The 20,551-nt window shown below is 33.1% G+C and overlaps 2 protein-coding genes across 3 annotated transcripts; both read left to right on the top strand.

The window, feature by feature from the left end:
- The first annotated feature begins 1,169 nt into the window (after nucleotides 1-1,169).
- Nucleotides 1,170-5,785, top strand: LOC134233842 (uncharacterized). The gene is made up of 4 exons (XM_062715893.1): nucleotides 1,170-1,443; nucleotides 1,758-1,901; nucleotides 3,819-3,950; nucleotides 5,322-5,785. The coding sequence occupies exons 1-4, from the start codon at nucleotides 1,341-1,343 to the stop codon at nucleotides 5,750-5,752; spliced, it is 810 nt and encodes a 269-aa protein (XP_062571877.1). The 5' UTR covers nucleotides 1,170-1,340; the 3' UTR covers nucleotides 5,753-5,785.
- A 3,341-nt stretch (nucleotides 5,786-9,126) lies between these two features.
- On the top strand, nucleotides 9,127-15,587 carry LOC134233841 (uncharacterized). Of its 2 annotated transcripts, none has more exons than XM_062715891.1 (4): nucleotides 9,127-9,533; nucleotides 10,928-11,009; nucleotides 12,088-12,418; nucleotides 14,982-15,587. In XM_062715891.1, the coding sequence occupies exons 1-4, from the start codon at nucleotides 9,495-9,497 to the stop codon at nucleotides 15,217-15,219; spliced, it is 690 nt and encodes a 229-aa protein (XP_062571875.1). In that variant the 5' UTR covers nucleotides 9,127-9,494; the 3' UTR covers nucleotides 15,220-15,587. The 2 variants fall into 2 exon arrangements, with proteins under 2 accessions (XP_062571875.1, XP_062571876.1); XM_062715892.1 differs by lacking the exon at nucleotides 9,127-9,533 and adding an exon at nucleotides 10,591-10,689.
- Nucleotides 15,588-20,551: the final 4,964 nt, after the last annotated feature.

Here is a 20,551-nt window from a genome sequence, read left to right as displayed (position 1 = left end):
TGATGAAACAAGAATATCAGCAGTCTCGTTTAAAGTCATAATTTCGTAAGTTCTATGGTCGATAAAATGACCTTGTCAGCAAAACCAATTAACAATTGAGTCAAATGCTGACTGACGTTTTTCATACTATTTGTTAGTCCATTATTTATAATCTGAATTGACGGCGGATTTTTTCGTTATTTCACAATCATAACAAGGAGCACTCGGAGGGTGTGACCGGTCAGCAGGGGCTGCTCACTCCTCCATGACACCTGATCCCACCTCTGATGTTTTGGAGGTCCGTGTTTGCTCTGCTCCGTATGCAGGTGATGAAGGTATATTGCTACATAAGTAAGGTAAGTTGACGATAGAAAGGTTGAAGTCATCACGTTTATCATAGAGCTTGTTTGTTAGATTACCATTAGCGTCTTTTTCGAGTAAAATATCCAAATATGAAACAGATGTGTCAGACTCTGTGGTATCTTTTACTTCAAGCTGACTAAGAATGGAAATTACCATTTTCAGTTGACAATGCGTCGTCGTATCTAAATGTCGAGTTGAAGGCTACAGCAAGTGGATTTTTTTCTTTTCACGTACTAAGATTTTGCACAAATTCTGCTTCATATTTTTTCTTACCATTACAAAATTAAAAAGGTCTATTAAGAATTATATAGTAAATTTGGTGTTACTTTTTCGCTCGTCTCTGACGAATAGATTTATTTGTTTTTTATTTCACACAGATATAATATTGATAATATATGACAGCGAATCAAATTACATATATTAAATAATGCAGTAAATATTCAATAAACGAGGAAAATGACCCCCGGCGTATCTACACTGAAAAATTCTTCAGTTCCAGAATGTCTCTATTATTCCGATTATGAAACATTTTTTATTAAAAAAAATACATAACAATCTGTGCTTTCAACGAAAGCTACTTTGCACAATCCATTAAGAAACGCCGTTGAAGCAATTAGACTGTAAAAGTAAAAGAAATAAAAGTTTCCTGTGTTATTCATAAAATATTATAAAATTCTGCATAATATGGGGAACAGGCAGAACATGTTACTGAAGGAAATTAACACAAATCGTTTATCAGTATTCAGCATTTTGTTTTCATAATTTCCCTTTCCCGTTATTTACATTTGAAGTTTGTACTAAATCAAAAATCGGGGACGCTTGGCAGTGTAATGCAACAAAGGACTTACACCGGATGTCAGTACTAAATCTAAGTAGTTAGTCTATCGTACATCTTACTTAATCCGACAAATAACCGGTTACACACTACGCGCCTTTTTACACTGATCCCAAATCGAGAAGAATCTAGTTTCACGGAAATATTATGACTTGTGGAAATAATGTGGTGTCTGCTGGTTGTGTTAGTGTTGTTCTGTTTTCCATTTGTTTGTTTCTGTCAGAGTACGAGACGTAACACAGGGGGAGTAACTGATGGCGTGAAAGGTTTGTGTTTGTGTTTTGAAAAAAAAAAATCAATATTATTCTTTATACAAATCAGCTTAATCTTATGGATTGTTATTGGTTAACGTTTAGAAATTCTGAAGTAGTCTGAAATTGGTTTTTCATTCAGATTTCAGTTTCATTTTGCTTCAATATTTATCAAACATCCTTTCATTATATTAAAACTGTATTGCCAACATTATTATTACTAGTATTTTTATTTTGATGATTATCAAACACGTGACTTCAATCAAAAGAAATGTATGCTTTTTTGTTTTTCATAATTGCACACATCTGTTTTCTGATTGGTCCAACAGAGGTTTGTCATGGTAATGGAAAGACAACAAAGATCGATCTCGTGGAAGGGGAAAGCGGAAGTCTGCGGTGTGACGTCACATTAAACTACACCTCTGACCTGGATATTCGGTGGTTTGCCAGTAATAACAAGAAGGAAAACACATGTATGAATACCTGACCAGACATATATATGGAACGCCATGGCTGCCTTATGTTACAGGATTTTATTATATGCTGTGGTTCTATAATTATATAATTGTAATACTTGAAATTTTCCCTTTCTTCTGACGGAAAAGCCCGAGTCATTATCTGATTGTTCTAAACAAAGACAAGGGAGGTTTTTTTTTTGCTAGCGCGCGGCTTCATGGTCGGGCATTCTGGGAAAACTTCACACGGTCTAGCTGTCAGTGAAAACCACCATTGATAGATTGTACTATAACAATTTCGTTGTGTTTTTAAGTAACACGGGTCTTTTCTGTTTGATTCTGAAGTTTGTTTATACAGTGTAACTTACACTTTAATGTAAACTACACAAGAAAAAAACTTAGGTCATATAATGCAAAGATTCTAGACATCTAGCTTGCGAGTTCTACCACCTTCCTGGATAATGCCGTCAACCTCATAAACAATTTCTTTTTTTGTTTTTGTTTTCAAAGTTTATTGAATTGGCAAGACACAATAAGCGATTGATATGTAATGCACTTCCACACTAATATAATTTTAATTCTATAAAGTACACTTCACAAAAGATTACTCTAACCATCAGACTTCATACTCCTTAAACATTAAAGACTTCAGCAAAATAAATTAGTTGACCACGGATCTTCCTTTCTGTATTTAAAAATTGCTACGGCGCTAGCTTTTTTTAAAAAGATAAAGTTGTTCCTATTACGGTTAGGCCTGTTGCAGTTGCCGCCATTTTTGAGCAAGTAAACTCCAAAAACGAGAAGTCCTGATTCGAATAGCTAGTTTCTAATAAACCGACAGAATATATAATAATAAACCCACAGCATATAATTATGAACCCACAGCATATAATAATGAAACCACAGCATATAATTATGAACTCACAGCATATAATTATGAAACCACAGCATATAATATTGAAACCACAGCATATAATAATAGATCCACAGCATATAATAATAGATCTACAGCATATAATTATGAACCCACAGCATATAATAATGAAACCACAGCATATAATTATGGACCAACAGCATATAGTTACAAACTCACAGCATATAATTATAGAACTACAGCATATAATTATAGAATCACAGCATATAATAATGAAACCACAGCATATAATATTGAAACCACAGCATATAATAATGAAACCACAGCATATAATAATAGATCTACAGCATATAATTATGAACCCACAGCATATAATAATGAAACCACAGCATATAATTATGAACCAACAGCATATAGTTACAAACTCACAGCATATAATCATAGAACCACAGCATATAATTTTAGAACCACAGCATATAATAATGAACCCACAGCATATAATAATAGGTCCACAGCATATAATTATAAACCCACAGCATATAATAAAAGAACCACAGCATATAATTACAAACCCACAGCATATAATTATAGACCCACAACATATAATAAAATCCTCTAACATAAGGCAGCCATGGCGTTCCATACATATATGTATATTTGTACAAATTATTGTATATCTGTACAGGTCATTTATGCTAAATTGAAACAAAGAGCCTCGAACAATTTCCTTTGGAAGAAAAGGTTTTCTTTACTCAGGATTAGTTATATTTGTAATACTAGGCTCATATGAATCAAATTTTCGAACGAACAACGAAGTTTGAAATTCTTTTTCTTGATTTTATATCTCAGACAGGTATATCGATTCCTTTTGAAAACCGATGTTAAAACTATAAAGATCTATGCGTTAAGTCTGAAATACATGAAAAATCACTTTCAGACACAAACCTCTCAAAAATGGTCTGAAAATTCTTTTCTCTTGGAATGTTTTAGTGTTATTTAGCCTAAACGTTTCATTAAACAGGTTTAAAAAACATGTATAGACTAAGGTGACCTTTTTTCAGTTCTAGATATCACTGGGGAAGAACTGAAAATAAGCAACATATCCAGATCATGTGTGCCTAGAACATTTCGTTGTGAAAGTGTAATTTCCGGCAGATCAGTTTGCAATCAAACATTTGAAACAAAAGTCCTAGGTATGTTTGTCTAGCTTAAAGTTAAGTCTATTTACGCTGTTCTTTAAAGGAACTTGTGGAATGAAAATAAACAAATTTATGTTAAAATCTTATTGGCAGTCCAAGGCAACATAGCAGCTCCATGTTTCCAAAATACATGTACTGTAAATGTGGTTATATTGACAAGTTGAAAAATTGACGATTTTTTGTTTAAGAAAATTGAAAAAAGAATTTGGCTGGGAGACATACCAAAATCAAGGAAAGCTTGACTAGAAATTAAGTTCAATAAATGATTCAAACCAGTGGTCTCCCAGCCACAATATTGTTACAACACAAAGATGTGAAAATGCAGTTAAAATACAACATCAAACTTTATTGAAAAACTAAAGTGGTACATAAATCAAAAACGCCATATATATTTCCCAGAAATTACTGCAACATTTCTCAGGATATATTTAACTAAAAAAATCGAATTAACAACTTCAGGTACTTACTCAGTACTTGAGAAAATAAGATATTATTTTAGATTTCATTAGGGTATGACATGAAGTCGGTCACGTGATCAAATTCTACAATGCCCGAAGGGAGGAGTAGTAGATTTGATCATGTACCGAGGAATTCGTCTGTAGACTCTTAAAAGTTGTAGTTAAATTAAAAATTACTTATCAAAAAATGCTCAGATATATGATTAGTAAACACAACACAAAATGTAGAGAAAAAACGCGATCCATTCCTGCCCTGCCAGCTCTTTCCCTCTATTAAACTCCTTTCCATTTTTCAACATTTTGTTCCATGTGAATCAATAGTAGCAGGCCGCTGAGTGACTAAAATTAAGATAGAAATTTGATGAAAAAAAAATTATCAAAAAATTTGGCCATCAGTGCAAATCTTTTAGTCGCTACATAGTTTTATTTAGGTGCCAAATGAAAAAGTTAATAGAAATCGCCATAGAAATCACGAAATGTCCATTGCTAAAAATAATTTGTCTTCTTTTCAACACTTTTCGTTTCTTCGTGAAATGAAATTGTTAAAAATGTTAAAAGATCCGGCCAAGTTAATTTTAAACTGTCGCTAATTTGGCGACTTATGGAAAAAAATCAGGCGTCAATTAAAATTTTTTCAGACTCCATTGCGACCATATTAGTTGGCAATTGGAACCCTGCGTAGACATTGGAATACTCAGTTTTTCAGAATTTTGGATAGTTTAGCAGTTCGTTGATATATACTAGAGGCTTGTTTAAAGTTAACTTTAGTTAAAGGATACTGAGCAGCTATGGTGGCATACCCAACAATCTACACAGTGTTTCTTCAAGCAAGTTCCTAACATAGGCCTGATAAAATCTATTTGCATTAAACGTATTTTCTCCGTTTCTTCCACGTTTTTAATTATAGGTCCGCCATCACTTTATATCTACATGGAGAAAGAAGACAACATGATTAAAACAAAAATGTATAAGGATCATCTCAAAATTGCCTTGGATAAGAGTTCAGCTAAAAGAGGAATTATCTGCTCAGTGGACTCATATCCGGTTTCTAATATCACGTGGTACGAGCCATTAAGACATAATGGTGCTGACATGATTATGGGATATTTACTTTGGAATAAGGATAAAGCTGTGAAGAACCAGACCTTTGGAGGTACAGTGGACGGTTATCGATTTGAATTTAAAGAAAACATAAATTTTCAAAATATACTCTCAACTCGAGACCTGGTGATGAATATTCAGGTCGGTGACACACCCGATTACAATAGGACGTATACCTGTAAGGCTGAAAATAAATACGGTTCTGATTCATGGAATATAAGAATTGTGGAAGATTAAATCTAAATATGGAATAAATAATTAAACGATTAACACTTTTTAAGATATTTATATATACGAGTACTGTAAAATAAAGACATCTTCAAAACAAAAAACATTTTTGATTATTGTACAATTGTATATTAAAATATTTTGTGATGTGTAGGAGCAGTGGCGTCTAAAAAAGAGAAGAAAATATACGATTGATTTGTTGGACAGAGATTAAAAAAAAACCCATGGATATATATCTGTACCATCATGTTCATCCCATATTCCATTCAGTTGTCTTTGCATCTAAAAAAAAAATTAAGGCCGAGGTTTTGTAAATCGATTCATACATACGGAAACAAAACGTTGACAAAGTGAAGAACATGACCTGACAAAACCAAAAACATTGAATAAGATCACGGAACATTACGAGGGTTGTTCAATAAATAATGTCCTGAACTGTGTGACATACAATACAGATATCATATGACATTAAACTTGACTTTCTCTCATAATTGAATCTTTAATAAATTTGTAAAAGTTTATGTGACCACTTTTCATCACATAGTTTCATTGTGAGAAGCTGGGAAACAGGGGTATTCTAGACACTGCGTTATAAATGAATGGGAAAGAATCGGTAAACTAGAGTGAAAATAAAAGCTTCATCAAAGCTGCTGTAAAACTTGTTGAAAATCCCAAAGAAATATTCACTGAAATATGTGACATTTACAGCAACCAATGCCTGTTTTATAGACAAATGAGCAGGTGGATTTCAATGATAAAAAATTATTTAATGGGCATCAAAAATGGGTACCGTCCTTGCAAACAAAAAATTATAACAACTTATGTACTGTTTGCCAAATTTTAACAAATAGTACTTGATGATGTAGGATTGACTTTAAGATACAAAGCAAATTTGATAGACATAACATTTAGTTTACACTTTTTTAAAGAAACGTTTGACGGTAAAAAAGCTTAGTACTCAAAGGTCATCCTATATTTTGAAAAATGAGTGAAAACGACAGCGTGTACAAATGTCTTTCTATTTTTTAAAAAAAATATCAGTAATTGGAGTTATCCACGTTTTTTTTTAAGTTCAAACATATAATGGAACTTGGATCTATTGTTTAAATTCCTCAAAACAAAATTTACCATAAGATGTACTTGACAAAAACAGCGAAGGTCTGGCGAGAGCAAGGAATTGCAAGAGACAAAGACAGATTTATATGCAATTTTCTTAAATATTAATGGTATTGTTGTTCGAAATCGTATTCGGGGTGACAGTTTAACTTCTGGAGGAGTCTAGAAAGCAAAATGTTTGCAAAAAAATCGAAAGGTTTACTAGGGGAAGAACCCAGAATCAGGAATCCACTACATTAAATTTCTTCATGACAGCGTCCAAACCCGCATGCCCTGAAGAGTAAAGGGGTTTTCGGTATAAACAGATACTTAATATTTTTTCACATGAACAATATTCGCCAGATCTTTGACCTTTTGACTTGAAAAAAAAACCTTTAATGAGGAAGAAACAAGTCCAGGAAATCATCGGATCTTCCATTTTACAGTATACTAAGGGTCATACCCAAAAATGAGTTCTACAATCAATCAGAAATTAGATAAAAAATGTTACGGACATGTGTTTTATTTAAAAGAGATTAATAAGTAAAATAATCAAGACTAAATCATTGAAAAGCGTCTTTTGCTTCTTTCCGAGCACCGAGGACATTATTTATTGAACAGCCCTCGTAAGTGGTCTGGCTTGATTGGAAATATAATATACAGCTTACGTCATTTCCACCTGTTTGGTCAAAAGATTGATTTAGATATGTAGGCATTTAACGAATTTCCATTTATAATCTTTTGAGCACCGGGGCCAAATTTTACCGACCCATTTCATTGTCTATCGTCAAATCTTTTGGCTTTCACAGATGGGATGCTCTTGCATATTGGAGAAAGACACAAAAGCTGAAGCTCAAACTTCAATTGAACAATATGGAATGTTAGCGAAGGAAATGCAGACCTCTAAAACATCAGACTTGGGATCGGGTGTCAGAGAAGATTAAGCACCTATTGTCAACTGTGAAACTTCTCATGATCAGAAGAAAATTATAAGCAACTCAATTTGAAAATAATGGCCTAACAATTTGTTGTGAATCATTAGTCAATATTCGACTTATCGATAGATTGTATTTGGTAACAAGATCATCGTATTTACCACAGAATTTGCGGTAAGATGACATTAAACAAAACTCTTGATATCCTTGTATTTGTCTATAACTTGCTTGTAGATAGAAAATGCTCGTTCGTTGAGCATTCTTTTGCATTTTTAATCAACTAAAAGATACATTAGTAATCTCTTTATGGAGGTGATTGTGCTATATTGCTTTAAAAATAAGGGAATGAACGAAAGAGATGTTTCTAATCAATGATGGAATGAAAATAAAAATTGTTTTATTGATAAAGCATCGTTAATATATCTAAATGTCGAAGGCCACAGACAGAAATAATTTTTAACAAATTAAAGAATAAATTTTGCTTTATATGCAAGTATACAAATAGCTGGGTACAATATGTACTTATATTGATTCCAAAAGATTATTAGGAGACTTTATCTTTAAGAAATAAACTGATAATGTCAATTGGAATCTCAAGCATCTATCAACTTTGGAGTGCTTTTGCGTATTATCATATTGTTTCAAATATAGAGATAACGAACATTAGTCCATTCTAACAACATGCAAATTAGAAGCAGAGCAAAAAGTACCTCTATAGCAACAAAGGTGGGATCAGATGTCATGAAAAATGACAATGTGAGTTAATTTACAAGTTACAGCTAATATACTTTTTTGAATTTTGCTCTCACCTACACTTTGTGCAATCAGGGTGTAGAAAGTACATTTTGTCTGAGAAACTTTCCTCTGCGGTTTCAAGTATTATATGCTGTTTGATAATGTATACCACTATATCATTTTCAGGGATAAAATACATAATCGCTCATGGTACTTACATTTTTAGAAACTCTTAATTGAGCACGAGTTTCTTAACGTTAACGCCATTCATTTCCTGCACTTATGCACCCTAGAAAAAATAACGAAGGAAACTGAATAAAAAAATATTCAGGGTAAGATTGACAGGGAAAAATATTAAGAAATATCATTTGAATGGCCAAAATAGAGACGTTGAAGACATTTCAGCGGGAACAATCCAACATTCCAAATTATTTTCGTGAACACTGATAGTGAAAAAAGGCTGTTATCCGTGCTGAAAGGGAAGCAACCAGAAATGAACATTTCAATTTTCTGTATGTAAATTAATATAATTTCAAATATAATATTCATTTTTTTTTTTTTGCAAAGTAATTTTTTTTCAAAATGTGCATTTAAAAAGTTCACAGAATGCTTGTCAGGTTAAAATGCTTTTGAACTAGTGCAGTATGTGCATACGCCACATGGTCAATATATAAATACAGTAACACAGGATCCAGAAAATTTTTCTTGATGTTCTTTCTTTAGGCTTAACGTAACTTGTATCCGAAAATGAGATTTTAATCTATTTGAAAATCAGACCTTTAAGGATTATCATATTGGGAATAAACAATCACTTTAGCTGGGTCATGGGTATTTTAATCTTCAAGGTTTTCGCCGTACATGCAGAAGATCGATTTGCAGTTATTTAATATTTATATATTTGATAAGCTTATTACAGTAAATCTGTATGAAGAGAACAAAAGCAGTACACATTCAACTGCTCTGAGATATTTTCATAAATTTTAATAATGGACGCTACTACCAAAGAAATAATGGAAAACACATCGGTAAGAAATTTCTTTCCAATCATTTATTTTATGATAGTAGTAATTCATTAATTGAAAATCGAAATGCCTTTGTAAAATGATATAAAAACTTCTGCCTCATGCAACGAGGTTGCTGTGACAAAGTTAAAAATAAAATTTACTTAACAAAATGTATATAGATGACTCTTGATATGTACGTAAGTAGTGGTAGATACTGTGGAGTTTATACATGAGTGAGTAGGAAGATAATACTTGAGACTAGAGTGTCCTCGATAATATGTACATATAAATAAGTAGGGAGGTAACAGTTTAGACTGGGGTATCCTTGATATGTACAAAATGGGATGACAAAACTATAGACTTCAGTGTCCTTGATATGTACATAAGTAGGGGGGATAACTTACATTACGTATACAAGATGGCAGGAGGGGGTGAATACGAAAGACTTTAAAAGTATCTAAACAGGGATGTTCCATTAGATACCGGTAGTAGGATGATGATATATCCAGCTATTATTAGAATTCAAAACTAAATACGGTTTGCCTTAAAATACCACTGTAACAAAGTTGTGAAATTATTATGCGGAAAAAATTATTAATATGCTATTTTTAAGGAAATTGGTAAGGAACTTATTCCCTGACTTTTTTTTTTAAAATTGTTATTGACAAAGATTTGGGGAATTCAGATATTGCATATATAAATAAAAAGTCTTTAATAGTTAAATGAACAGAATGAATTTCCTTTTCTGTTTAGTTATTTTTTTTTCACTTTCGTATATCTGAAAATCCTAAATCAATTAGCCCGTATACCTTTCACTTAACAATCGAAAATACCAATTTACAAAGATTAAAACATAAACCGTTTTTTTTTGTTCGTTTCTTTCTTTGTGCATTACAACAAAACATTAGAACTATGTTCCCATCAGATTAAAAAAATGCTTTGTAGAGGAAGTGTCAATCTTCTGCAATCTTTATACACTTCTTCTCTTCAATAGAAGCACATTAAGTGTGGAATAAGACCAGATTTTGTGTCATTTTCACTATGTCAAGGGCATTCTATAGGTAAAGACAATATGTAGAATATTCTATAGACTTAATGATCAGTGAGTCTCTCCTCAAGCAATTAAATATGATTTTCTGCAATGGCAGTCTCTAAGGATTCACCGACCCTGAAACAGGTACCGTTATACACGGAAACCCGTTCTGTCATTCATGTATGGCCGAGAGAGGAGCGTTGAATTATTTCCAATATTAATCAACAGACATGCCAATATAAAACCTTTCAATATTTAAGTGTTTTTGAATAAGCGTTTAAATAGACCGACATTTAAAACATTTAGTTTGCATTAAGGATTTCTTGTACTGCAAAGGAAATAAAATATATGACTAAAATAAGTGAGACATTTTCTCTTTAAGCACTGTGATGTATTGGAATACCCTCCCAATTCTTCACCAAGAATCAAAGCCGAACTGGACACAATGGAACTAAGGCGCAAAGGTGACATCTTTTAAGTAAAACATTTCTGTTTTAAGTTTAATCCAAAGATTTTATTACAAATTACAAATTTACATTTCCTTTTTCCTTGATTTTGGGTATGCGAAAATAAAGGTTGTTTGATTTAAAAAAAAAAAAATTGAATAACATATTTTATTTTTGTCCATTGTCTTGATTAGATAATTAGTCATGTATATTTAAAATTTCCAGCCTTTTTTTTTATCGGTAGCATATCTAAATTATTATTTTCCGTGGCATTCCTCACGTTTTTGTCTTTTATTATTTTATCTAATCGGGAAGAAATCATTAGATTTTTATCTGCATGTGTTAAGAAGGATATTGCTACTCTAAGTTTGCTTCCTGCTTTTCATTTCTTCCTCTTATATACATGATCTAAAGAGGAAGAGATAAGATATCTGATAAGATCACTTATGACTAAAAATGAATATGATGAACATTGTGATTTCGGGCATCAATTCGCTGGGTTTTTTTTAATTGTTTAGACAAATCATAAATCAATACTAAGAATCTTTGTCTGATAATACACCGGTCGAATGATATGTAAATTATTCAAATTTCATTTCGTTTTACAGGAACACAGTCAATTTATTCCAATTGGCAAGTTTACAGAGGATCTTTCCGATATAGTCTTTACTCGTAGTACGAGCATTCTTTCAAATGCCAAAACTTGTTAAATCAAGACTGTGTTTTACAGAACACGTTGTTCATATCAAAGATTACTCAACTGAGAGTTTGGGGTCAAAAAAAGATATATTTAACTTTATAAAAATGTTCTTACAAACTCTTTACCTATAATAGTGAATAATTTATGTTTATGAAAAAGCAACCAATGTCCACGCAGCTAGATGTACATGTACATGTTAAAAACGTTAAATCATATATGAAATCGAGAAGTAAAACTCTCAGTTGAGTTATTCACCCTGACACTATACTGCAATACTACAGTTTCTGATGTATCATTAATTTCAGTCTCAAAATATAATAATAAAAGTTTAAAGTCAAATTCAGATACATCAATTTTTTGAACCATAACAATAAATCCCATCTGTTCTATTTCCAGAAACTGACGAAATCAGGAAAGTATTCAAGGAAAATGGCCTCTTCGGATTAACTCGGTCAAAGACATTACCTCCGCTATCATGTAAAAAAGACCTCGCAGATAAAATAGGAGAAAATTCGAACGGTCCACGCCCATCTCTTCGAACAAACAGACCTGTTACCCCAAATTTTCCTTGTATCATCAAGCGAGTTAACAAATCCCCGATTAAGATTGACGCCCTCTTGAGAAATTCAGAGCCTATACCACACTTTATAGACAGAGCTTCCAGCCAGGTGCCAAAGAAAGCGTCCAGAGCCAAGAGCATACAGGGATGGCAGAACGAAATAAAGAAGTAAGTATGATAGGCTAGATTGATTGATTGTATGTGTATATTATTTAACGTCCCTCTCGAAAATTTTTCACTCATATGGAGACGCCACCACTTGCAAGTGGAGAGCTGCAAATTTTGTCCTATACTCGGCACTCAGGGCCATTGAGTAGGGAGGGATCTTTATCGTGCAGCACCTACTGCGACACGGGATCTCGGTTTATACAGTCTCATCCGAAGGACCGGTATCCACGTCCCACAGTGGGATTTGAACCCGCGACGTAAAGATCAACTCCTTACTTCGCGACTCTAGAGCTCTAACCACTGCGCCACGTGGGCGTGATAGGCTTGAAACAAATCCGAGAGCATACTCTACGTATGAATATCTAAAACGAAGTAGGTTGTTGAATTGACAGGAAAATTGATGAAGCAAGAATATCAGCAGTCTGGGCTTGAAGTCATTTTTTCGTAAGTTCCATGGTCGATACAATGACCTTGTCATCAAATACAATTAATCATTAAGTCAAATGCTAACTGATGTTTTTATACTATTTGTTAGACCATTACTTGATCACTGTGTTGTCGACGGATTTTCCATTATTTCCCAGTAACAAGGAGCACGTGTCGGGTGTGACTTGTCGGCAAGGGATGCTCACTCCTCCAAGGAACCTGATCTCTGATATTTTAAAGGTCGTAGTTGTTCTGCTCCAAATTTGTCTTGTTTAATGGATTTTGTGCTCAATAATGTTCGTTATCTTAATATATTTCATGGAACAAACAAAAGGTAACTTAAGGTTTAAGTATGAATTTGCAATTCTTGGTCAAGAGTGATCAGGACACAAATTACTAGTATGTTAATAAAGGGATAAAGTATCGAAAATATTACATTTGACAACTATGTAACTATCAAAATTGTAAATAAAATGGCAACATTTTACATCGATAATTAACATAACCGAGCAAGAGAATATAGAACTTACAATCTTAATTATGAAAGGAGGTTCATCTTGTTTTGAAATATATGGGACATAGAAGTAGGGATTGTATTTTTCCCGAGAAATATTCAAGCATTTATTGTTTCTAACACAATAACGGTCATTGCCAAAGACGCAACATATAGAAATAAGATATTGAATCATAAATACTGTTCATTGTTTTAGACCCTAAGTTATGGTATGCATATATTTTATACATGAAATAGGAAGATAACGAACAGTGAATATGCTCAGTATAGTCGAGTTAAACAAAACAAATTGTGAGCAGGGCAAAGACACACTTCAGAAAAACTGGGATCTAGGTAGATCAATTGTAGAGGAGGAATGAGCATCCCCCTGTGCACCACCCCTTAACCTCTTTTTGCTCCTTGTCATAAAATAGTAAACGGGGAAAATCCGTACATACTGTGTGAAAATAAAGGCCCAACAAATTGTATAAAATACGACAGTCAACACTCATCTTCAGATATTTTGTATTTGGATACAAAATCATTGTATCGACCAGAGAGAAATATACATGTTGACTTTAAACGAGGTTGCTGATATTCAGTTGTCGCAAACCACGGTCAAAATGTACAATCCTCTTCCGTTTTGGGAGATAGCTATGGGCGGACTCCGAACCGTGGCTTGAGACGATGTGGATATCCTTGTATCATCAACATGTGAAGCTAAACTGTCTTCATTAAGTACGAACTCTTATACAACAAATTTACGGATATATCCGATTGTTTGATCTTTTTTAAATTATAAAAAAACACCCGGAATTTACATCTTTTATAGTCGCCAGCTCGGCACATTGCTTAACGTGTTTGTACTGAATCGCAAAATACTGAGCTGATCCTAGGTCGGAGGTTCGATTCCCAGGACTTATAAGTCCGGTCCATGAACTGAGACAAAACAAACCGAGGTTTCCTGTCGAATAATGCACTGGCATGCAAAAATATCCATCACTGCTCAAAGATCCTCTGTTCCGAGTATTGGTCTTGTGCAACACTCCACTGTCAGTTAGTGGCGTCTCAATATGTAAAAAATCCTTGAAGGGACGTTAAACAAGATTGATTGTATGTTGTTTAACGTCCCTCGCGATAATTTTTCACTCATATGAAGACGACACCACTTGTCGGTGGAGAGCTGCAAATTTTTTTTCTATGCTCGCAACTCAGGGCCATTGAGCAGTGATGGATCTTTTTCGTGCCAGCACCTACTGAAACACGGAACCTCGATTTATATGGTCTAATCCGAAGGACTGCTCTTCACGTCCCAAAGTGGGATTTGAACCTGCGACGTTAGGATCAACTCATTATTTCGCGACTCTAGAGCAGTAGCAGTTGCTCTAACCACTGCGCCACGAGGGCTACTTCGTTAAACAAGCAAACATATTATATAAAATATCTATGATAATATACTGTTTATGAAGAAAAAGGATAAAGCAAAAGCATCGCGTACCTGAAAAAATGCCTTCAATAAATTCAAAATTCGTAACTCCAATATTATTTTTAAGTTTATATTATCATTCACCGTAACACCAACGGTAGGTAAATTTTTATCGTTTTATTTACTATTATATAAATGTATTATACATTTTCTTGTAGAGTGGTCCCTCAGAGACCCGCTTTCGCCATTTCCTCAGACTGGGTGGCACCCCCCGCGGATTGGGATGACCGGGACCCCTACGTTTCCTCCCCAAGGAGTATGTTTTACACAAACACCAAATATGTGCTTCATAAAGACTTTATTGTCAGTCCCGAATGGATCTCCGAACAAATGAAAGTATCCGAATTTTCTCCAGCTTACCGCACATGCGCTCTTAGATACGGATGGTGCTCGTGATGACCTTTGTATATACCTTACGTCAGTATTGGTTACTTTATATTAATCATTTCAATTGTAACATTTTAAATTCTTTTTGTCACTGAATATTCTGCTTTGATGGAGGGAAATATGTTCTCAAAATGTTTTTGTTTGATGCATCTAAATGCAATGTGGGTCCTGAATTTAATGCATTTTTTTCGATGTTGTTCTTTTCGTTGATGGTGTAAAAACAAGAAACATAGACGGAAGTCAAAATTATTTTCAAATTTGATACACATTTAATGTATGCAACCAAAGATATTATTTGTAAAATTTGATAATCTTTACTTGTTTATGATTTTGCACGAAAATAATAAAACAACATACATATAAACGTACCACTTAATTTTTGATTGATGGATTAAAGTTTTGTACCAGTTTCTTCACCTCACGAAGAGATTTTTACTGCAATGATTATTAGAGTTACTTACCTTATCTGATGAACCAGAAGTGTTTCATCGTGGGAAGTCGTGTACCTGAGGGGTTGACAAAACAAAAAATGCTTTTAGTTTTTTTTATTTTGCATAGAATTAAATTATATTTAGCATTTACTTAGCCACAAAAAGTAATTTTAAATTATTTTTTACTGTCTTATACATTGAATTACAAATCTTATTTTTTAAAAGGGTACCATCACCATTTAATGTAGAAACACGAATAATATTGTATCTGTTAATCAGAGTGTCAACCTCTTCATCTCAATTGATGTTTTTCGCTAAATATGCATGTGGCTCAAAGGAAAAATACGCTGAATCAAGCATACATGTATTTCCCATGCCTGTGTTAACTTAAAAATCTCTATATCAGTGATAAAGCAGTAGTCAATTTAAAAGAACGATTAATTCGTTTTTTCTGCTTACCAAATAGCCCCAAAATGTGTCTGATTTAATTTGAAAATGATGGTCCTCTGTTTGAAATTTTCTGCTAGACATAAAGTCTCGTATTCAGTCAGTTTTGAATAAAAAAGAAAACTAGAAAAGTTGAAGAAGATGGGGAATATCTATAAGAAATACAGGGTGTAGTTATCAACTCACATATTGCTTGAACACACAACTGAACATTTTATGATTAAGAATGTTATTAATGAAATATATGGAGATAAGGAACAATATTAGAGCTCCATAAAACAATACAAAATAGGAGAAGACCAAGCATATACCTTCAAAATAACAGACGTGGTATCAGGTGCCATGATGAGTGAGCATCCCCTGCCGACCGGTCAAACCCGCCGTATGCTCCTTGTCATGATCGGGAAATAACGGAAAATTCAGTGTGTAAATAATGAACTTACAATTAGTATCAAAAACGTCAGTCAGCATTTGACTCAATGATAAGTTGTATTTGCTGACAAGGTCATTGTATCAACCATAGAGGTTACAAAATGACCTTAAACGAGACTGCTGATATTCTTCTTTTATCAACTTCTTTGTCAATAATTTACCTCCTTTTAGAAATTGTACATACGTAGAGTAGCTCTTAGGTATCGAATCATCTGAGACATATCAACCGCGAATGCAGGTGATGAGGGTATATTGCTGCATAAGTAAGGGATTTTGACGATTGAAAAGTTGAAGCCATTCACGTTTATCATTGAAAATAAATACATGAAATAAAAACAAAAAAATAAATAGTTGTTAGATAACCATTAACCTCTTTCTCAAGTTAAATATCCAAATATGAAACAGATGTGTCAGTGTCTTTGGTATCGTTTATCTCAAGTTCATCGGGATATCATATCGACCATTAATGATTAATGAATTAAAAATGAAAATAACCATTGTTTATTGACAATTCGTCGTCCATATATCTAAATGTCGAGTTGTAGGTCACAGCCAGATTATTCTTCTTTTCACGTGTAAGTTTTTGGACAAATTCTTCATATGAATACAAAAATAGGTATGCTAATAACGGAGCACTAATTTATTAATAATTACAGCGTTTAATAAACCCTAGTTAAAAATAATTAGACAAATATAAGATTAAGAATCCAGGTTGATATCTTCCCTCTATATTAGGATAAAACAATTTATACATACAACTACTTATCACTCCATATGAATAGATTAAGAAATTACCAGATTGAGTTTATTCTCTAATTCTCCACTAATCTAAACTTTTAAATCTTTATTGTAATAAATTGCATAAACATTTTTAGATTTAGAAAAATGTATAAAGGATGATGTGACATAACTGCTATCTGGGGCCCCTTTTTCCACGACGAATTATATTTAATCTACAACGATGTTGGTAGTTTTCAAAACATGAGTGAATAAATACGGCGCCTTTTGAATAGTTTCATTAGTTTCGGCACATTTTAATTACAAGGAATACTGCATTATCTTTGATTTTTTAGACCCTACCACAGCTAAATTCGGCCAGGTTTGTGCGAATATTTTCTTTTATGGCAAGAGAATGGGCGGGTCTTAGTACAATAGAGGGATATGCGTGTCCGAGAAGACCTTATATGGCTATTGTTATTATTTCGCACTTAGTCATTGTCCAATCCGATGACAGAACAACAAAACATGCTGGTTTACTACGTTTACATTTTATCGCACACACGTGGTTTAGGTTAATTTACCTGTCATCCTTTTCTACATTTCAAACTTTTATAATGGTCAGCCAATGCTATTCATACTTAATAATACGCATGGATTTTCAGCATTTACAGTTTTTAGGACAAGAAATGCACTTGAAACTTCTATTCACCGATACTCGGGAAAATATACGTGTAGACCTAGCGAATTGCTCACCAAACACGCTACAAAACTTAAAACTAATGTATATCATGTAAATTTTATCAATTGTTTGTAACTGTATATAAACTTTACTGTGCTCTCGGAAATGGTACATATGTAGATCCGTGTCTAATCTGTGACTCAAATGCATAAAAAGATATCGGAAAGCAATACAATTTCAAGCATGTTTCCAAAATATTTTTGGGGTACTCACTCGTAACGAATTTCATTTACCTGATTGGTCAGTTAGAAAGTATCGCCTGTGCCCCGATTAGCATATGAATTCATTCTTACGTCAGAAAATCTAGTTCCGTCGATCTGTTTATAATGGGAAAGGCCAATTAGATTTTACGATTTTTTAAAAAATAGCATGTGAGCGCAGTTAGGTACAATTTTCTCCTTTCACATATAGGTAGATTTCAATAAAATACAGTGACCAGTCAAAGGAGAAAATTGTACCTACCTGCGCTCGTATATTTTAAGGGCTTCAAAGAGTGGGGCGGGGTTAAAATGCTATGGGAATTGAATGTAAACATGCTACCCCTACCCCAATAAAAGACCTATATCTTTCAAATCACGTTTCTTTTTTTGTTAAAAATAGTATTCTATAAAGGTACACATATCAGTGATTAGTTACATACAAAAATTTGACTTAGATTTAGACATTTAATTTTTTGTCAGTATACGAGGGGCCGCAAGTCACCTCATCCTTTGCGTTACTTCTACATCCCATTACTTTATTTAATTATTCCCTAAAAAAACTATATACAGGAGGTACACATATACATATTTTCAATAATTATGGACGGGCAAATCCTAAAAATTAATTACAGGACAGACAGTGTAAAAAAAAATCATGATTAATATATACAATTCCCTAAGAATGCTGGATCACTATTTGTCATTAAATTAGAAGATTTTATCATATTTGGATCATAAATTATTTCTAAAACAAAAAATTCTTTGCATAATAAATATTAACATTTAACAAATTAATTAATTTGACATACTCAGTAATGTCGTGACCTTCTTTCTATGAATGAACGTTGTATGAGCCGAGGATTGTTCATTGTTTCTTAATGAGGTTTTATTATTTACCTATGTTATACTGATTCTCATTCTCAATAAATAGTACCATAGTTAATATAGTTAATAATGAATTGCTTTCTTAATGACAAGTTTCATTCAGAGAAAACAATCAATATGTCTGCGCTGAGTTATAATCTCTGCATATTAATTCGCCCTTTTCAGATATTTCGTCATTAGAATACATGTACATATATTAAGACCTATTGCTCGGTGAAATGTGTTTAAAGATGACATTGAAGATCTGATATTATCTCTAAATTTGGAAGCTTAAATATCGCAGGCATTCTGTTTCGCAAATTAAAGGCATATGACATGTGTAAAATTAGCAAGGTTTTGTTTGGTGTCCTCAATCAATAAAGATTAATATTGTTGCAGCTATAAAATTGTAACTGGACAAGACTGTTTTGTTTTATCGAAATAATCAAACAAATATAGAAAAAATAAACTTATTACATCCGTAAGGTTATTGCATTAGTCAAAATAAAAATAGTTATTTGACGTCATCAGAACAAATTATTAATCTAAATTTAAATTCTAGACATAAATGTGCGTCATTGAGACTCTGAAATTCTGAATATGCATTACGTTAGACTCGGAAGGACAATGATAACGAGCGATATGTCGGACTGTGATTTTGCATAAGTATGATTCCATAAAAGATCCTTTTGCAGTTTTAAAAATAACCTCAAATACAATGCAACAAACGAGTTATTCTAACTCTACATAAACTAACTTGTATAAGATCAACATCTAATCACTCACAAGTACAACGATCGGTCTTTTAACATTTTGTAGAAAATGAGAATGAAGGTAAAAAGGTAACTAGTCTTATGTATGAAATTTATGTGGTTAATACAATCTTAAAATATCGTTCAAAGCTAATTCTTGAAAATGCTGGGTAAAATAAAATCATAACGTATAGAAAGGCATAAAAATAAAAAAGAAAGGTTACAAGAATGGTAAAGATGACAATAACAAACAGTGATAAATCTAAAAAAAAATTAAACTAGATGTATAAACATGTGAAGAGGGCATATAACACACCCTACTGAAAACTCCAGAGGTGGAATCAGGTGCCTGTGAGGAACAAACATCCCCTGTCGATCTATGATACCCGCCTTGAACTATAATTTATTGTTTGGGTAGACGGAACCTTCTGGAGTCAAATTTAGTAAAAACAAAGGCCTAACAACTGGTTTGAAACAAGTCAGCCGAAATCAACCCACTATGTTTACATGCATCTATGTAACATCTATTGTTTTCATTGTGGTCTTACCTTACAACTGGGTACCAAGATTTGAAACACAATCGAAACTACACCACATGCAGATGCATCCTTAATAACATGATTAAACCTGGCTTTTTTGTTCCTTGGAAGTTGACAAAAAACGCCATAAAAATCCTTACAAACAGATAAATAGCGGGTTCTAGAAAATGTTCAACCAAGCCTCTTTCTTTACTCCTCACTAAGATATTTACAGCAG

The sequence above is a fragment of the Saccostrea cucullata genome, unplaced genomic scaffold (assembly GCF_032062105.1).
Source record: "Saccostrea cucullata isolate Sc308-1 unplaced genomic scaffold, CSIRO_AGI_Scuc_v1 ctg224, whole genome shotgun sequence".
Lineage (NCBI taxonomy): Eukaryota > Metazoa > Mollusca > Bivalvia > Ostreida > Ostreidae > Saccostrea > Saccostrea cuccullata.
This window is presented reverse-complemented; position numbering and strand designations above follow the sequence as displayed.

Coding starts and splice junctions, on each gene's coding strand:
- LOC134233842 (XM_062715893.1), top strand. CDS start 1,341: ATGTGGTGTCTGCTGGTTGTGTTAGTGTTGTTCTGTTTTCCATTTGTT. Junction 1,902..3,818: donor TAACAAGAAGGAAAACACAT/GTATGAATACCT, acceptor ACCTTTTTTCAG/TTCTAGATATCACTGGGGAA. Junction 3,951..5,321: donor ATTTGAAACAAAAGTCCTAG/GTATGTTTGTCT, acceptor TTTTAATTATAG/GTCCGCCATCACTTTATATC.
- LOC134233841 (XM_062715891.1), top strand. CDS start 9,495: ATGGACGCTACTACCAAAGAAATAATGGAAAACACATCG. Junction 9,534..10,927: donor AAATAATGGAAAACACATCG/GTAAGAAATTTC, acceptor TTTCTCTTTAAG/CACTGTGATGTATTGGAATA. Junction 12,419..14,981: donor TGGCAGAACGAAATAAAGAA/GTAAGTATGATA, acceptor ATTTTCTTGTAG/AGTGGTCCCTCAGAGACCCG.